The sequence below is a fragment of the Apteryx mantelli genome, chromosome 14 (assembly GCF_036417845.1).
Source record: "Apteryx mantelli isolate bAptMan1 chromosome 14, bAptMan1.hap1, whole genome shotgun sequence".
In the NCBI taxonomy this organism is placed as follows: domain Eukaryota; kingdom Metazoa; phylum Chordata; class Aves; order Apterygiformes; family Apterygidae; genus Apteryx; species Apteryx mantelli.
Window position 1 is genome coordinate 2,308,272 of NC_089991.1, and position 15,091 is coordinate 2,323,362.

The 15,091-nt window shown below is 57.1% G+C and overlaps 1 protein-coding gene across 4 annotated transcripts; it reads left to right on the plus strand.

The window, feature by feature from the left end:
* Positions 1-247: 247 nt before the first annotated feature.
* Positions 248-7,202, plus strand: IRF1 (interferon regulatory factor 1). 4 transcript variants are annotated; one of them, XM_067304810.1, is made up of 10 exons: positions 248-336; positions 1,543-1,634; positions 2,558-2,657; positions 2,847-3,023; positions 3,406-3,455; positions 3,580-3,715; positions 3,892-4,017; positions 4,669-4,715; positions 5,533-5,668; positions 6,130-7,202. In XM_067304810.1, exons 2-10 carry the CDS (start codon positions 1,548-1,550, stop codon positions 6,228-6,230), a joined length of 960 nt encoding a protein of 319 aa, XP_067160911.1. In that variant the 5' UTR covers positions 248-336; positions 1,543-1,547; the 3' UTR covers positions 6,231-7,202. The 4 variants fall into 4 exon arrangements, with proteins under 4 accessions (XP_067160911.1, XP_067160914.1, XP_067160912.1 ...); XM_067304813.1 differs by having other exon boundaries at positions 4,672-4,715; XM_067304811.1 differs by lacking the exon at positions 248-336 and adding an exon at positions 785-848.
* The last annotated feature ends 7,889 nt before the right edge of the window (positions 7,203-15,091 follow it).

Here is a 15,091-nt window from a genome sequence, read left to right on the forward strand (position 1 = left end):
GGGCGAGCGGCGGGGGGCGGGGCTCTCCCCCCCTCTCCCCCCCCCCCGCTCCCGCTGCCGCTGGTGCAACAACAGCCTGATTTCCCCGAAGTGATGCTGGCGGCGGCAGCCAATGGGCGGCGCGACCGCCCCTCGCGGCGGCGCTGATTGGCTGCGACGCAGCCGTGCCCGGGGCGGCGGGGAATCCCGGGCTCCGCCGCGTTATACCCGAGGGCGCGCCCCGCGGGCTGCAGAGGCGGGTCGGCGGGCGCGGACGGCGCGGCTCGCAGCGGCTCGGCTCGGCTCGGCTCGCAGCAGCGCGGTTCAGCACGGCTCGGCTCGGCTCAGCGCGGCGAGGTGGGTCTCGGCGCCCGCTCCCCCCCCCCCCCAACACACACACCCGCTGCACGGCGCCGGGGAATCCCGGGCGGGGAGGCGCTCCGCAAAGGGCGAGCAGGGGCCGTGGGAGCGGCCCCGGGGCTCGGCTCGGCTCGGCTCCCTGCAGCGCTGGCCTTGGCCGCGCCGAGGCGGTGAGCGGGAGGCCGCCGCGGCGGGGGAGCGGGTGGGTCCCGACGGCAGCTCGGGGCCGGTGCGCTGCCGGCGGCTCTGTGCCGTCGGGGGGCGCCGGGCATCCCACGGCGGGGAGCGGGCGGCGGCGCTGCGGCCCCTTACATAACCCGCCCCCGGACGCGACGGGACGCGACGGGACGCGACGGGACGCGACGGGGCGGCCCATCCGCGCAGGGGCGGGCGGAGCGGGCGCCCCGCCGAGGGGAGCTGGCGGGACCCGTCGCCGCCGGGAGCGCTGCGGCCGCCCGGCGCCGTGGCCGCCTCGGGGAACTCTGCGCGCTATTGTTTTGGAAATCCTGGTGCGTCTATCTGGGAGAGAAACAAAAACAGGAAATAAATTTGTGCAGAGGAAAGGTTGATAGCGAACCGCCTCTGGCGCGCTTCGTGTCAGCGGCGGGGAAGCGGGCTCGGACCGCAGCGTGAACAGGCGCAGTTTTGACGGTGGGGTTCATTTTGCTAATTAGGAGCCCTGTGCAGCCCAGCTTTCTCCCTTTTTTCCTTTTGCACAATTAAGCAGTTAAGCCTTAAGAAAGCGATTGCGCAGTTAGTGCTAATTGCGGCGCGGCGCGATGGCCGCAGCGAGCGGGGCAGCAGCGCGCAGGGACCGCGCCGGCGAGCGCGCAGCCCCCCGCTACCTCTCGCTCTCCGGCCTCAGCCGGCTCCCACGTTTTCCAGGGAAAAGCCGCCAGCCGGCGGCGTTGGGAGCGGAGCGGAGCGGAGTTGCCTGCTGCCAGGCCGGGGCTGCGCCCCGGGCAGCTCCGTGCGGCGCTTCGCACGGGCCGGCCGCGGCCGCGGGAGCGCAGAGCTGCGCGATCAGCCGGCGGAGCGGCGGTGCTGCCCTGGCCGGGCAGGCGGAAGGTGCGGCGAAAGTTTTGGTTGCGCTCGCAGCGGCGGCAGAGGGGACGGAAGGGGGGGGGGGGCGCCCGGCAGCGTGCTCGCCCGCCGCCCGTCCGGAGCGAGCACTTGTTTGCTGAGCTGTTGCTTCTCTCGTAGACAACATGCCAGTGTCCAGAATGCGCATGAGGCCCTGGCTGGAAATGCAGATTAATTCCAATCAAATACCAGGACTGATATGGATTAACAAGGTGAGATTTATTTATTTTTATTATTGCTTCTGTAACATTAACCATCCTTGCTCTTAGCTATCACTAAATATAAATCAAGATCACCTAAAGGAAAAGAAAATGGAGAAAATTTGCATGCATCATGTTTAAAAAAAAAAAAAGAGTATTTTTGCTTTCAGAAAAGGTAGCTCTGATTGGTTACAGAATGTAGTAGCTCCAAGCTTTTCCTCTGGAAATCCCCAGAAGGGAAATGATAAATTTAAACAAAAGCAGTCTGAACATTGAAAAGATTGAGAACCAAGAAAACTCCAAGGCTTATTTTAACTTCAGATGCCTGCTTGAGCCAAGTCTCCTTATGTCCCAGTTAAGTAGCTAGTGTTAGACTCTCCACTGCTTAATTAAATTTTAAGATCTGGCCTAAAAGAAACCATGTCTCACTTTGGTACTGCAAGGTGCATCCCTGAGAACTGTGTAACAGGCGAGATCATTAGCCTTACTGAACGAGGACTTCTTCTGTGAAGTTTTTGCACACATCTAAAGGTGATATTTTGGCTAGGACATGCTTCTCTGAGGATGCATGCAGGTTCTTCCAGGTGACTCTAAAAGGGATTCTCCAGCAAAGTGTACCTGGAAAACCTACTGTAGTTTCTGATATACTAATAGATGAGAGGCAACATAGTTAAATGATTCTGAGATAAAAATGACAGTATTTCTTATTTCTGCTGTAAATCAGAAGCCTTTTCCAGTTCCAGAACTCTTGGAAAACCTTATATACCCCAAGGAAAGCAGATGGGACAAAATGGGTGTTAAAAGAAGATACGGGGGCAGAGGGTTTATAAAGCGTCTGTGCTGCTATTGAGGTTTTCTTTGATTAAATGCATCATTACAAATTGGACATGATGAATCTCCTTTTTTAATTCAAAACTCTGTTGGCTTAACTTCAGGACAAGATGATGTTTCAAATCCCCTGGAAACACGCAGCTAAGCATGGCTGGGACATGGAGAAGGATGCCTGCCTCTTCCGGAGCTGGGCCATTCATACAGGTGTGTGCTGGCTTTGAGGTTTTGTCCCTCGGATGGATACCTCAAGTAGGGCAGCTTATTCTGTCTTCATCTGCAGCTCAGGAAATCATATTTTAAGAAGAGGAAAAATAGAAAAAGAACTATTTCTTTGCGGGAAGAACCACCACTGCAATCAAAAGTCTGAATGTTCACACCATTTCTTACTTACAGGAAGATATAAGATAGGTGAGAAAGACCCTGACCCCAAGACCTGGAAGGCAAACTTCCGCTGTGCTATGAACTCCCTGCCCGACATTGAAGAAGTGAAGGACAAAAGCATCAACAAAGGCTCCAGCGCAGTCAGAGTGTACCGAATGCTGCCGCCGCTGACGAAGGATCAGAAGAAAGGTAAGCACGCGGGAACCCCGCCGGCGTGAGCAGCGCCCGCGGCTGCGCTTCAAACACCGCCTGGATTTCCTGCCCCGCTTGCACCAGGGTGCAGCAGAGCTGCTGGTAGCAACGCTGCTGCTGGGGTTAGTCACCGGTTATTGCTATCATCAGTAGCGCTTTGCAGATATACAGTAACAGTTTGTACAAACAGTTCGTTTTATCCCAAATTCTTAAAACATCCCTAGAAGGGATCCTCAGGAAGTGACCGGGATTCACTTCTGCAGAGACCGACAGCAAAACTTGCCGAGCAGGACTGCGGTCAAAGCTGCAGTGGTTCATACTCACGTAAAATGTTGGCCATGAAGCCCTTTCTCACATTGGTCTTATTTTTATTTAACAGAGAGGAAGTCAAAGTCATCAAGAGAATCAAGAAACAGGAGCAAAAGGAAGGTATGTATTTGTAGAAGCAGCTGAAGAAGCTAGAGGTTTTGGTGGTTTTCTTGCTTAATTTTTTTCATATGGGAACTTGTACGATCTTAGACAAGTCCCTCATGCTTTGCCCTTATTTTTGTAGTCGTATGAAGACACGAGGACAGAGGAGTCGGTAGAAAGACTAACCAATACTAGTCTCCCGGACGACCACAGTGGTTACACAGCGCATGGCTACACGGGCCAGGAAGTGGAGGTGGAGAGCCCATCCATCACCTTAGGTGAGATTCAATTTTTAGCTCGCTGACCAGAGTGGAAAGCGCCGTTCGGGCGAAAGCGACAAGTTCAGCAGCGAAAGGCGATGGCAGCTTTCCGTCAGGCTGGCGCCGAGCGGGCGGTGGGGAGACGGGGGTGGTGCGTGCCCGCGCTCAACCCCGCTCCGGTGCGTTCCCCGCAGACCTCTCGCCCTGCGAGGTGAACTGCCCCTTGACCGACTGGAGGACGCACATGGAGATCGCCATGGCTGACAGCACCAACGACCTCTACCCGCTCCAGGTGTCCCCCCTGGCTTCGTCCTCGGAAGGTCGGTACCGCTTTCTTCCCCCTCGCCCCTAGTCTTTCACCGGTCTGTTGGAAACGGCCCTGCTCTAGCAGCTTGTAGGCAAGGCCACAGGATGAAGGTGTGCCCTGGGGGGTGGTTGGAGAAACAAGAGTTTTCTTGTCGGAAAAAAACAACCTCCACCTGATGGTTTGGGGTACCGGAGCCACCCGACTGCGGCCAGGTCACAGAGGTGAGGACTTGCAGAAGTCATTGCTTCCGAGCCAAAGGCCTCATTCATACCCAGCTCTTAAAGCGGGCTTCATCTCAAAATCCCGACGTTATGGCACGGGCAGGTCAACGCACAAGGGAGAGGAGAGGAGAGGAGGGTGCCAGAAGCAGGACGCTGCATGGGGTGCGCGGGGGACAGCCCCCACTGTGGCGATCCTTAGACAGAGGCAAGTGAAACTACTCCCAAGGGCTGACGCTAACTCCTGTGCCTCACCTGCCAGCAGCCAGAGACGTTCTTAAATCTGAGCAGTTATTTAAAAAAAAGAAAGGAAAAAGGTAGTGGTGGTGTGTGACAAGAAAATGTGAAGTGGGTTGTAGTGGTAAATAGGACGCGTGAGAGCTAGCTTAGTGAGAAAAGTTCAAATATTTATCTGTTTTCTTCTCCTTTTTTATGTACTCACGAAGCAGTCACAGACGAAGATGAAGATGAAATGAAGTCGGAGATTTTTAAGGTAAAATTAGCCCTTCCGTTGAGACTGAAATTGGTCAAGGTTGCTGTTTGCTCTGAGCTGGGAAGAAAAGTCATTAGCTGGTCCCTTGCTAGTCCTGCACAAGCTGAACACAGAGCTGCTGCAAGCCAAGACCCTATTTAATGAGGAAGCCTGAAAGAATCGGCTGCAAGGAGGCCCCTTTGCAGGCAGGAACTAGAGAATCCGCATGCACGGAAATATATACTATTTTTATGAAAGCCAGAGAAAGCCGTTTGGTACCGCTAGAAACAAAGGTGCTCTATCAGAGTCTGCAGTGACTTCTGCTGTCCAGAAAGATATATATATATATTTTTTTTAAATCTGCCCTTCCTCCTACCTCTCGCATGTGTATGTCCAGACACGTCACACTCCTCCCTCTGATGAGATGGCTGCTTCCTCCATGGAAGGTGCTCTGGCTCTGCTTTGCATCAGCTTAACTTTAATTTGGAATAAAATTAGCTTCCTGTGACAAAAGGAAGATGACGCGGGGCCCACGGGAAGCAGGAGCCGCCGTTTTTCGCCGGCAGCGCTCTCTGCGCCGGTGTTGGGTCTCTTGGCCATTACAGGGCGAACCGTAATGTGGTTTTGCCATGTGCAGACACGGAGACCTCGTCTTGCCGGTTTTCATTCCTACGTCAAGACGAAACCTTTCTTTCGCCGTATTTGCCGTTACTAAGCTTGCATTGGCCGTAGGGAATTTAGTTTGTGGATAAGGATGCCTCTACTCCAAAAAAAAAGCATCCTCCTTCCCCCTGCCCTGGATTTCAGACTTTCTCACCATCTCCTTGTGCTCCTGCAGCTGCTGGAGCCGGCGCCGGAGTGGCACGCGACCAGCGTCGGGGGGAAAGGCTACCTCACCAACGAGCCCGGCTCGCAGAGCGGCTGCGGCGCCTACAGCTACAAGGAGCAGGACGCCGAGATCGACACCACCTCAGGTGCGGGGGCTTGGCGTCGGGGCGGACGGAGCAAGGTTTCCAGGCGAGACGCTAAGCGGGAGGGAGAAGAGCAAATCGAGGAATTCGTACGTTCCTGGGTCCTGAGATTTCTAACTAGCCTGGTGGAAGGCTGTAAGGAATTTGTTGAGATTAAAATACATATATATATATATATTCCAGAAAAAAAAATTATACCAGTAAGTATGCTGAAGATTTGTCTCAAGGTTACATGCTTCTAAGCTATGTTGGTTTTCAGGAGCACCTGGTGATGTAACTGAAGAATTTCCCCTACCAATAGCTTAAAGATAGGACAGTTGTAGTAAAGATAAATAGTATTTTAGCAAAATACTAATCTATTTACTCATTTGAGGAATCCTTACACGTTTTTCTATTAAAATCTGTTAACTGTTTTGCTCCTGCTGTGCGTGATTCGATACTCATTTTCACTTTATTTTCTCTAGGAGAACTAGAGTTCCGATTCTTCGACCAGAAAACCAGCCTGGACTTCTCCTGGCTGGAGACGGCCAGGGTCCCCATGCAAGCCATCTCCTGCGGCTTGTAGGCCGCCGGCTCCCGCGGCCGCCAGCTGCCTGTGAAGACTCCTTCGCAGCCCCGATGAGATTGGAGGAAGTCGTTTGTTACTGACTGGAAGCAGAAAGTAGCTTTTATATTCCGTTTAACTCTTAGGTCTGAAAAAAATTAGCAAGAAAAACTCCATTTAAGAAAAAAAAAAAGAAAAAAAGAATAAAAAAAAGAAGGGAATCCCATCCCATTGGCAGCACTCTTTGCACTGAAGATGCACGTACGTGGTGGTCGCTTCCGATGTGAAACCCTTGCTGTAAAGTTGCCGATGTGAGCCGGGGTCCGGCGTGCGCGTGGGGGAGGCCCCCGGCCCCCCCGGAGCGCTTAGGAGACGCAGTGCAAAAGGAGTCGCCAATAGGTGCGTTTTGGTTGCTGCTTACCTGTGCAACACTGGCGAAGCCGCGAGCTTCGAGACCGTCATTACACTCTCAAGAGTCAGCAGAAATTGCACTAACTGGCCCTCTCTTCTTTGATTTACTCCAGCACCACATAGCTCATCTTCAGATCAGAGCTTTTAAAGCTTGTGTAAATACGTTTAGACCAATAAAATGTGAAAATTCAGTGTAGGCTTTGCTTCTGTTTAGTACACATATTCGGGAGGTCCACTCGTAAGGTGTTATCCTGCTCGTAGGCTTGGCATAGCTGTTTCCCTGTGTGATAGGTGGAGAGCTGCAGCGTGAGACAATTTTTGCACTGATCGGGGCAGAGCTTCTTATTTATACGCTGCCTTTCAGAGATCCGTTTGGCCGCTCGTCACGCGAGGAGGATGCCAGCCGTACTGTGACGGGGGGGGCGCGCGGTTGCAGGAGAGCGCAGGATGGAGGAGGTTCTAGTTTATGCATAATACATAGGAATTGAATCACTAAGTTGTAATAGAATATTTTCTTGTACATTTTATTTTTGTATATAAAATAATGTTGTATATTTGTGTTAATAAATGTTTTATATATGAGCTGCGTTTCCCGTTTCTCGGGGGAGAGCACGGCGCGCTGCGGCGGGTCGTGCCAGCGGCGCAGGGCTGCCTCCTGCGAGAGGAGCGCCGGGGCCGAAGCCCGGGCTGAAGAAACGCAGCTTGCTGCGACCAAGCAGCACGTAGACGGCGAGGAAGGAAACGGGGGAGAAAGCTTAGTTTTCACTGTGCATTTTGTCCCTTTGCCACGCTTTCGGGTATCGCAAGCCCTTGCATCCTCGAGGGTGGGCGAGAAGGGGGACGGTGCCCCAGCTGGGTGCCCAGCTGCAGCTGCCGGGACGTGACCTGGGCTGGGACAGCCCCGCGCCGAGCCGGGCCGCCAGCAATGCAAATTCGCCCCACGAGGGCAGGGAAATGTCGAGGATGGCACAGCCCAGCCGCCCACGGGGATGAAGGAGCCAGGGAGATGCTGGAAGGAGACGGGTAGTGCTTGGGAGGCACCACGAGCCTGGGACCCGGGGAGGGACATGCGAAGGGGACCTTCCTATGAGAAGACGGTGGAGATGAGTCCCCCCCAGGCATGCATTAAAGAGAGAAAGGCTTTATTTTTATTTTTATTTTTTTTTTAAAGCAGTTATGCTCAGGTGCAAGAGGACAGCACCGAGCTGCTTGCAGGGGAAAGCTCCAACAGAAGCTGGAGGAGGAACGTGCTGTGGCTGGGAGTCACCACCACCGCCGGGGGCTTTGGGCCAGGCTGGGGGGGGCTGCTTGCCCCTTCCTGGCTGTGGGCCTGGCCACCACCAACAAAAAACCCCAACCAACCAACTCAACAGTCCTCTCCCCCCCCCCCCCCCCCAACGAGTCACATGCTCTCGGGATAGGTGAAGCCAAGCAGTGGCTGAAGCACCATGGAGGAAGGCGACTCTGAGGACACTGAGGTTTAGCAGCTCGTCCATCATCTCCAGATGGTGCTGGTGGGACTCGCAGGAGGGACGCGTTTCCCCTGCGCCGCACCAAGGAGGTGGCCCTGCCGCTTGCCCCCAGGACACCACGAGCTCCGCGGGGCTGAGCCCCTTCCACGCGCAGCCAAGGGAAACGCATCTAACTTCTTGACGCTGGATTCTCCTAAGCTTGCCAATCCTGAACAAGCTTCTCACGGACCTCAAGGTTTTGGAAGCATTTTCCCCTCCTGTGGGCACGTGGCTCAGCCGGCAAGGCGCTCTGGCCCTTGCATGGACGGCGCCGAAGAGAGGGCAAAGGCAATGCAACGAGTCTGAAAACCCACGCAGCCACCCGACCTCGCCAGGTACCACCTGAAACATGATCCAGAAGACACCTAGCTGGAAACCGACTGAATAGCTAACCTCGAGGGGCTGGGGGGGTCTGTTTGAGACGGGGCTTTCCCCACTCAGTTCTGCCGCAGTCACACCATCGCTGTCCGCAGCTTATACGCCGGCATTGAAACCATTTTAAAACATGACCAAAATTCCTCTTATTTAGCGATTTACGATGCCACTAGGACAAAAACCGACTGAAAATTAGACGACGGCCTCAGGAACAGCTGTAAAACCGCGAGAGCCCCGCAGCGACTCAGCGGCAGCCGCTCCCTGTGCCGGGACGCGGGTTACCTTGGGCAATGCCAAAGGCTTTCCGTGCCGCGGAGGCAAAGATTGCAATCTTTATAGACCCGTTAATTGTAGCTTTAATGAAAACCCTTGACCTACAAAAATAAAGGCTTGTTGCTTTTCCCTGATTTTTGTCCAAATAGGTTAATTGCCCTGCCACAATCGGAGCGGGACGTACCTTCCTCCCCTTGGGTCTTCCCAGCACCTCGTTACCAGCCTAAACACCCCGACTAGGACCGGGCAGCCCCCCTGGCGGGGTCTGCTCTGCCGCGGAGCCTTTCCCCCTCCGCTACCGAGGGAGCTCGCGCCTCGCCTGAGCTTTGCCCACGAGCAGCTTGCAGCAGGCAGCAGAGCCCGCAATTACCGTTTCACCTTTATTTGCGGTGCTGATCGGCGCCTGATAACGGGACGCATTTCCAGGCAGTCACTGGATCCGTGAGGTCACGGCTGGAAAGAACAGCAGCACTCCGGGCCAAAGGTATGAATTTATAACTGCAGAAAATAGCGCTAAATTTATGTTTGAAGGGCAAAGGCAAACTGCTGCTTAGACAGCAGCGAAGCGGCTCAGACCGCTTTGGTGCCGCGCCAGCTCTGCCCTCCTCTCCCGCTCTGCAAGGGTCCGGCTCTTTGCTCCCTCCCGGCGTTGGCACAGCGCGGCGCGCGCGCGGAGCCGCTGCATTCCTGGGGCTCTGCCTCTAGCACGGAGACCTGCGAGGCAGAGCACGAGGGGCTGAACAGCTTCCCCAGCGCTGCCGGCCATCTCCCCGCGTTCGGGTTTGCAGGTGCATCGCCTGGAGGCTGGTTGCGGCCGCAGAGCCGGACGGGTCCTGCTCCGGCCCTCGCTGGCTGCTCCCAGGGGCTCGGCAGCGTCTATCCAGCTGCCCCCAAAGCGTTCACCTAAGGGTCGGAGCCTGACACTATTTGGAGGCAGGTTCGATTCCCACACTGGCTTTCGAGGGGCCGCTTCATCCCAGCTACGGCCCCCTCAAGAAATCCTGCAGGTGCAATACCCCACGTTCACGTCATATACTTTTAGTCCAGGAAAAGCCAGTGCTGGAGCTTGGAGAGGGGGAAAGACTTCCCCAGAAAGGGAGGAAAGTCACGTTTGCACGGACAAACTGCGTCCAAGCTGCGTTTTCTCCCCGCTGATGGGGTGCTCCAGCCCACCCAGAGCTGCATCCGTGCCCCTCTCCCGCCCGCGCTCTCCGCCAAGCCGCTTCCTTTCCCTCCTCCGCCTTCTTAAGTGGAGTGGCGAGCGCCAACGACCGGGAGACCGCAGGGCCGGCTCCCTGCACGTGGTGCATCGCCGGACGGCGGCGAGCGCCACTGGGTGCTGCATCGCTTTTCCAGACCGAGCGCCCCGGTCGGCAGCGCTCGCAGCCGGCATCCGTGTGGGAGACATCCCGCTCCAGCGGCCGCTCCCGGCCCTTGCCGCGCGTCACCGGCGTCCCCGACACGCTTGGCTACGGCGCGGGGCCGCGTCGCAAAGCGCAGCACCGCCGCTTCGGGGGATCTTCTGGGGGAATTCAAGAGAGCGAGTTTTACATAGCTACTTTGGCAGAAGCGGCCGCTTCTTCAGCCCCCGGCAGCAGGAACCGCTTGGTTTCGGCGCGCTCCGCTCCCTGGGAATCACCTGGCGGCGACCGATGCTGCAGCCAGCCGCCGCGCGCGCGGTGCATCCCGCGCGGGGAAGCCGTTCCGGGGCCGCGGTGCCAGCGCACGTCGCGCCCCGGCCGCTGCAGCAGGAGCGACGCAGGGGCACACGGGCAGAAGTTAATCGAGAAGCCGGGGCCGGACGGGCACCGCTCCGTTTGCACCGGCGCCCCTGCCGAAGGGAGCGGGGCAAGCGGCGGCCGCGCGGAGCGGGCTGGCCTGGTGCCGGCCCCACGGCTGCTCTGCTGCTTTTTAGGAAGTTTTTAAAAAGAAAAGGAAAAAAACCAACCCTGGAGGTAGCCAGACTGCCAGTGCCACTGTCTTAAACCAACCAGGCGGCCGCGTAGGCACGTACACGCTCCGCGTGGAAACAACGCGCCTCATTCCCAGCGCTCGCCCTCAGTGTTATTGCCCCTCTTGAGGGCCCTCGCTAACTAATTAGCGTCATTAGCTCGGCATCGCACCCTGCGCCCGCCGCTCCTCCAGCGGCCCTTCCGCGCGAGCCGGGGGGTCGCCTCCCGCGCCGTGCCGCACCGGGACCAAGCGGTGCCGAAAGCCCCTTCGCACCGGCTTTCCCCGCGCTCGTGCCAGGGCTTTCCTGACCCCCCGGCAAATTATTAACTCGCTCTTTGGCTCTGCCGCTGGGTTCGATACGGGGCGGCCCGTCCGAGCCCGTGCCATGCTGCGGGAACGACCTGCGCCCGCCCGGCCGGGCAGGGGGGCGAAAGCAGCCGTCGCGTAAAGGAAGGGGATTTTGGAAGCAACTGTGGTTAACGGGCAGGGATGGGGATCCGTCCTTAGCTCATCGCTTGTGACTGACTGGATTTCGCATCGGTGGTGTCTTTAATTAAGGGGCTGTTACTGAAACCGCCCTTTCTTAACCCATCTTCACTTAAGAGGCAACCAAACATTTTGCACCGATTTCGGCAGGCTCGGCCTCGCCTGGGCTCTGTTCCCCCCCGCTGCGCTTAGTGCCAATTTCGGGGCCTTTTTTCCAGGATCGTGGTTCTCACTAGGTCCGTACCGACCACCCAGAGCCCAACTGTCGTGCGCTCGTAGCTGAACATCCATCACCCGAGGATGAGGCTCAGCGCACGCAGCAACATGTGCCGGCAGCACTTTCCAGGGCATTTTCCACCCGCTCATCCCCCATGGTTTGGGTTGCACAGCTCCTCTGCGTGGGATGCATGCGGGGATGCACGCTCCCACCCCCTTCCTTCTGCATCGCACCAAGGATGAGCAGCAGCATCTCCGACCCAAATAGCGTGCGGCGAGGAAGCCCGTTCGGGTATTCCGGTCACTGGACATGTGTCTTTAAGGTAACCCGAGCAGGGATTAGCTCCAGGATTAGGGAGCGCACGCCACAGCAGGCAGAGGAATCCTTAAAATAACATCTTTTTACATGCTCCGCAGCTCAACGGTGTCACACCGGGTGCGAGCAAGCCCCGGCGGGGGGGGGACACGCTGGGAGCGATCGCCCCGCAGCCACCGGCGACCCCGTTCGCCCGCTTTTACGGGAATTGCACGCCCGGGGCCGGCGATGCCGGGCGCCAAGAGCTGCAAGAGGGCTCAGCCGCTGCCCACGTCTCCCGGCCGGTCCCGGGGAGGCAACGCTGCCGGCGCCGGGCTCCAGCTGCCCGCCAGCACCGGGGTTTCTCCCCGCTTCCGCTCCCCGGGCGCCCCGACGGCCTTCTGCTTCGGCAGACAAACTCGGCAAATGGCGAAAGCCGTGACGAGGGCCAACGCCGCGCTCGATAACGACGCGCTGCCTCCGGCACCTCTGCCGAGCAAACCGCCGTTTCCTGAACCGAGGTGGCAGGCATGAAATATTTTGCGCGCGGGAGCAACCGTCGCCCTCGGCTCAGCGACAAACAGCACCCAAGTCCTTCCTGGCGCTCGGGGCGCGGGTCGGGCACGTCCTGCACCGCCGCCACCCGTGATCCTGCCGCGGGAAGCTCCCTGCGCCGTGGGGATACGGCAGCACAGGCCAGCAGAGCCAAGCCGCTTTCCGCCTGCTCCACGCTCTCGCCGGCTGCGGGGCGCAAGCCGAGGCTCGCTGCCGCGCAAGCGTTTCTGCAAGCGCCTGCGAGCCCTGGATAAGGCCTTATCTAAAAGCCCCAAGAACTTGCTTCCCTTGATATCCTCCTTTTTCCTACAGCTAATACGGTTTTATCCTTCCCTTCCATCTTGCATCTCAGCCAGCAGGTGAGAAGCGACTCAGCCGTGAGTCACGTCCCCGGGGAGCGGCAAGCCGAGCGCGGCCCCTGAGCCGCTTTGCTCCTCTCCCTGCAGGCGTTCGCCGAGCGCGTTGCAAGGTTCACGCCAACAAGGGCGTAGCGGGCGCCGCCACCCGGGGCCACCGGCACGGCCAGGCCACGTGCAACGGGGAGGAGAGGCCGGATCTCCGCACCCCGGGAGCAGCCGCTTTCCACGACCGCCCCCAGCTCCCGGGGTTCGCCTACGCAAGGGCAGCACGCTGTATGCTGCTGCTGAAAAATGCACTTTCAGACAAGCCACTCTCTTCTAAAGCTTTGATTAAGGCCAGGCGATAGGTCCCCGGTCCCTCCATTGCAGGGGTGCAGCCGCCAGGGCCGCCGTGCCGGGCAGGACCCGCCAGAGCCCGGCTCCCGCAGCAGCGTCCAGCTCCCAGGCGAATCCATCTGCATCGGCTCCAAGAGCAGAGACGAATCACCGCTACCTTTTGTACGGCATTTCTACCAAAAACCTTCATGCTAGCTAAGGCAGTCCACAAACACAAGCGCTAGCTTAAGGCTTATTTTATCACCCTGCAGAAACAGACCCTAAGCGTGCTATCTGAGGAAAGGGGAATTGCCAACAACAAGAAAAACTTTTCTTCCCCGACAAACCAAGAAGTATCAGATTGGAAGTTTCCCCCAAATCAGCAGGGGGAATAACGCTTACAGCCGTGCGCTGCTGCTACTGCGAGGGGGAGAGCTGCGCCCGCTCACCGACGCTTCCTCCCCAGGACCGGCGCCAAGGCGAGCGCTCCGGGCAGTTTTGCAAAGCGTTCAGAAAAACCTCTGCCTACCTTTGGGCTTTATTGGCATTGCAGCTATTCACAAAGGTGGGTGTGATTTCCTCCAATGAAACAATCTAGGTGCAGAGGGCCAAAGAGCAAGAGACCCCCCCCCCCGCCCTCTCCGCTGCGTGGGAAACGTCTCCCAATGCACTTTTTAAATGCACGGCATTACTAGAATTAGGCCAGAGACAGTACACACAAATCCCTGCATCTCATTGAGGTATATATGAGCCGAGGACAACCAGCACAGCAGGGTTAGAAGAGGTATTCAGTGCCTCGCATGCTGTTTCCACCCGTCAGCTCCGCGCGGCATTTCCAGCCACGCTACGGTAGGTAGCGGCCGCTCTCAGGCTCAGCCCCGGTCCAGGGGACCACAGCAAGGGGATCCCCACTGCACACGGGAGCGTACAGCACTGCCCCGGAGGCAGGGCAGGAGGGACAAAGCAGAAATGCTGCAAACACCAGGAAAGGAAGCCCTAGCTCCGGTAAGAGCTTTGCTTCCGTACGCAAAGGAAAAAGAACAGCAAGAAAAAGACTCATTTTGTCTTAAAAAGCAACATTCCTCACGTGCTAGAGACGAACCTCTGCACACCGGCTCCTTCGGCAATGCTGCGCGTTCCCGATCAGGCTCAGGCCAGCTCTCCAGTCCTGGATCCAGTCTCCTGGATCAACGCTGCTACCAGCACAGGGCAGAGCCCCCAGCACAGGGATAGCTCAGGCCTTTCCTATTTATTTATTTATTTACCACTCTCCCAGAGCGCAATTAAATCAAAAACTGCTGCAGCAGTTTTAAGCCACAGCTAGTTCCAATAACAAGCTGCAAACTTTCCCAAACAGGCACCAGAAGCCCAGGTGACCGGCGGCCCTGGTCCTGGCAGCTCTCCCACCCAGCTCCGCTGCCGGGATCCCCCGGGGCCAGGTGGTGCCACGGCCGCCCCGGTGCTGCCGGGACATGGACATGGCCATGGCCATGGCCAAAGTGCCCTATAAAACCAGGGGTAGCGGCTATGGCAGGAGCCCTGAGCTGAGCTGCCATGGGGCCGATTGCTGCCGCCAGCTGCAGCTCATCCCCTGGGCACAGCTGCTCCTGCATCGGAGCCCAATCCAGCCCGGTTGCCTCCGTCCTCCTGCTGCTTCCCGACCCGGCCCAGGGGCGTGGGTTGAACCCAGCACTCCTTAAATGCCTGAAAAGGCAGAAACTGCCAGAAGCAGCAACGTAGGGAGGGAGATGATGAGACTGTGGTTGCAGATGTTGCTCGTATCTGAGCTGTTCTCACCTATTCTGACACTTGCAAAGTTTTACAGGGTCTCTGAGGCAGAAGCTGATGTTCGGTGTTACGGGAAAGGACAGAGCGGTGGCACAGAGGTGATAAACAGAAAGATCACAGAAGGTGTCAGCTAAAAGAACGAGCGGGGAAAAGCTGAATGTAGGCAAGAGGAGGCAGAGGCTATTCCTACGGCCAGAGCGCTGCGAATAACATGGTGTAAAGATATCTGACTCCACCTGGTATTGCTAGCAGACACAAAAGGGAGGAGAATTTTGCAGAAAGGATGGTAAATGTCCATTTGAAGAAAAAATACAATATTAAAAATTTTATTTAAAATAGCTCAGC

What these genes read in the sequence shown, in the direction of transcription:
- IRF1 (XM_067304810.1), top strand. Translation starts at nt 1,548, where the DNA reads ATGCCAGTGTCCAGAATGCGCATGAGGCCCTGGCTGGAAATGCAGATT. An exon ending in CCTGGCTTCGTCCTCGGAAG is followed by an intron (nt 4,018 to 4,668) that starts GTCGGTACCGCT and finishes GTACTCACGAAG; the next exon opens with CAGTCACAGACGAAGATGAA. An exon ending in CGAGATCGACACCACCTCAG is followed by an intron (nt 5,669 to 6,129) that starts GTGCGGGGGCTT and finishes TATTTTCTCTAG; the next exon opens with GAGAACTAGAGTTCCGATTC.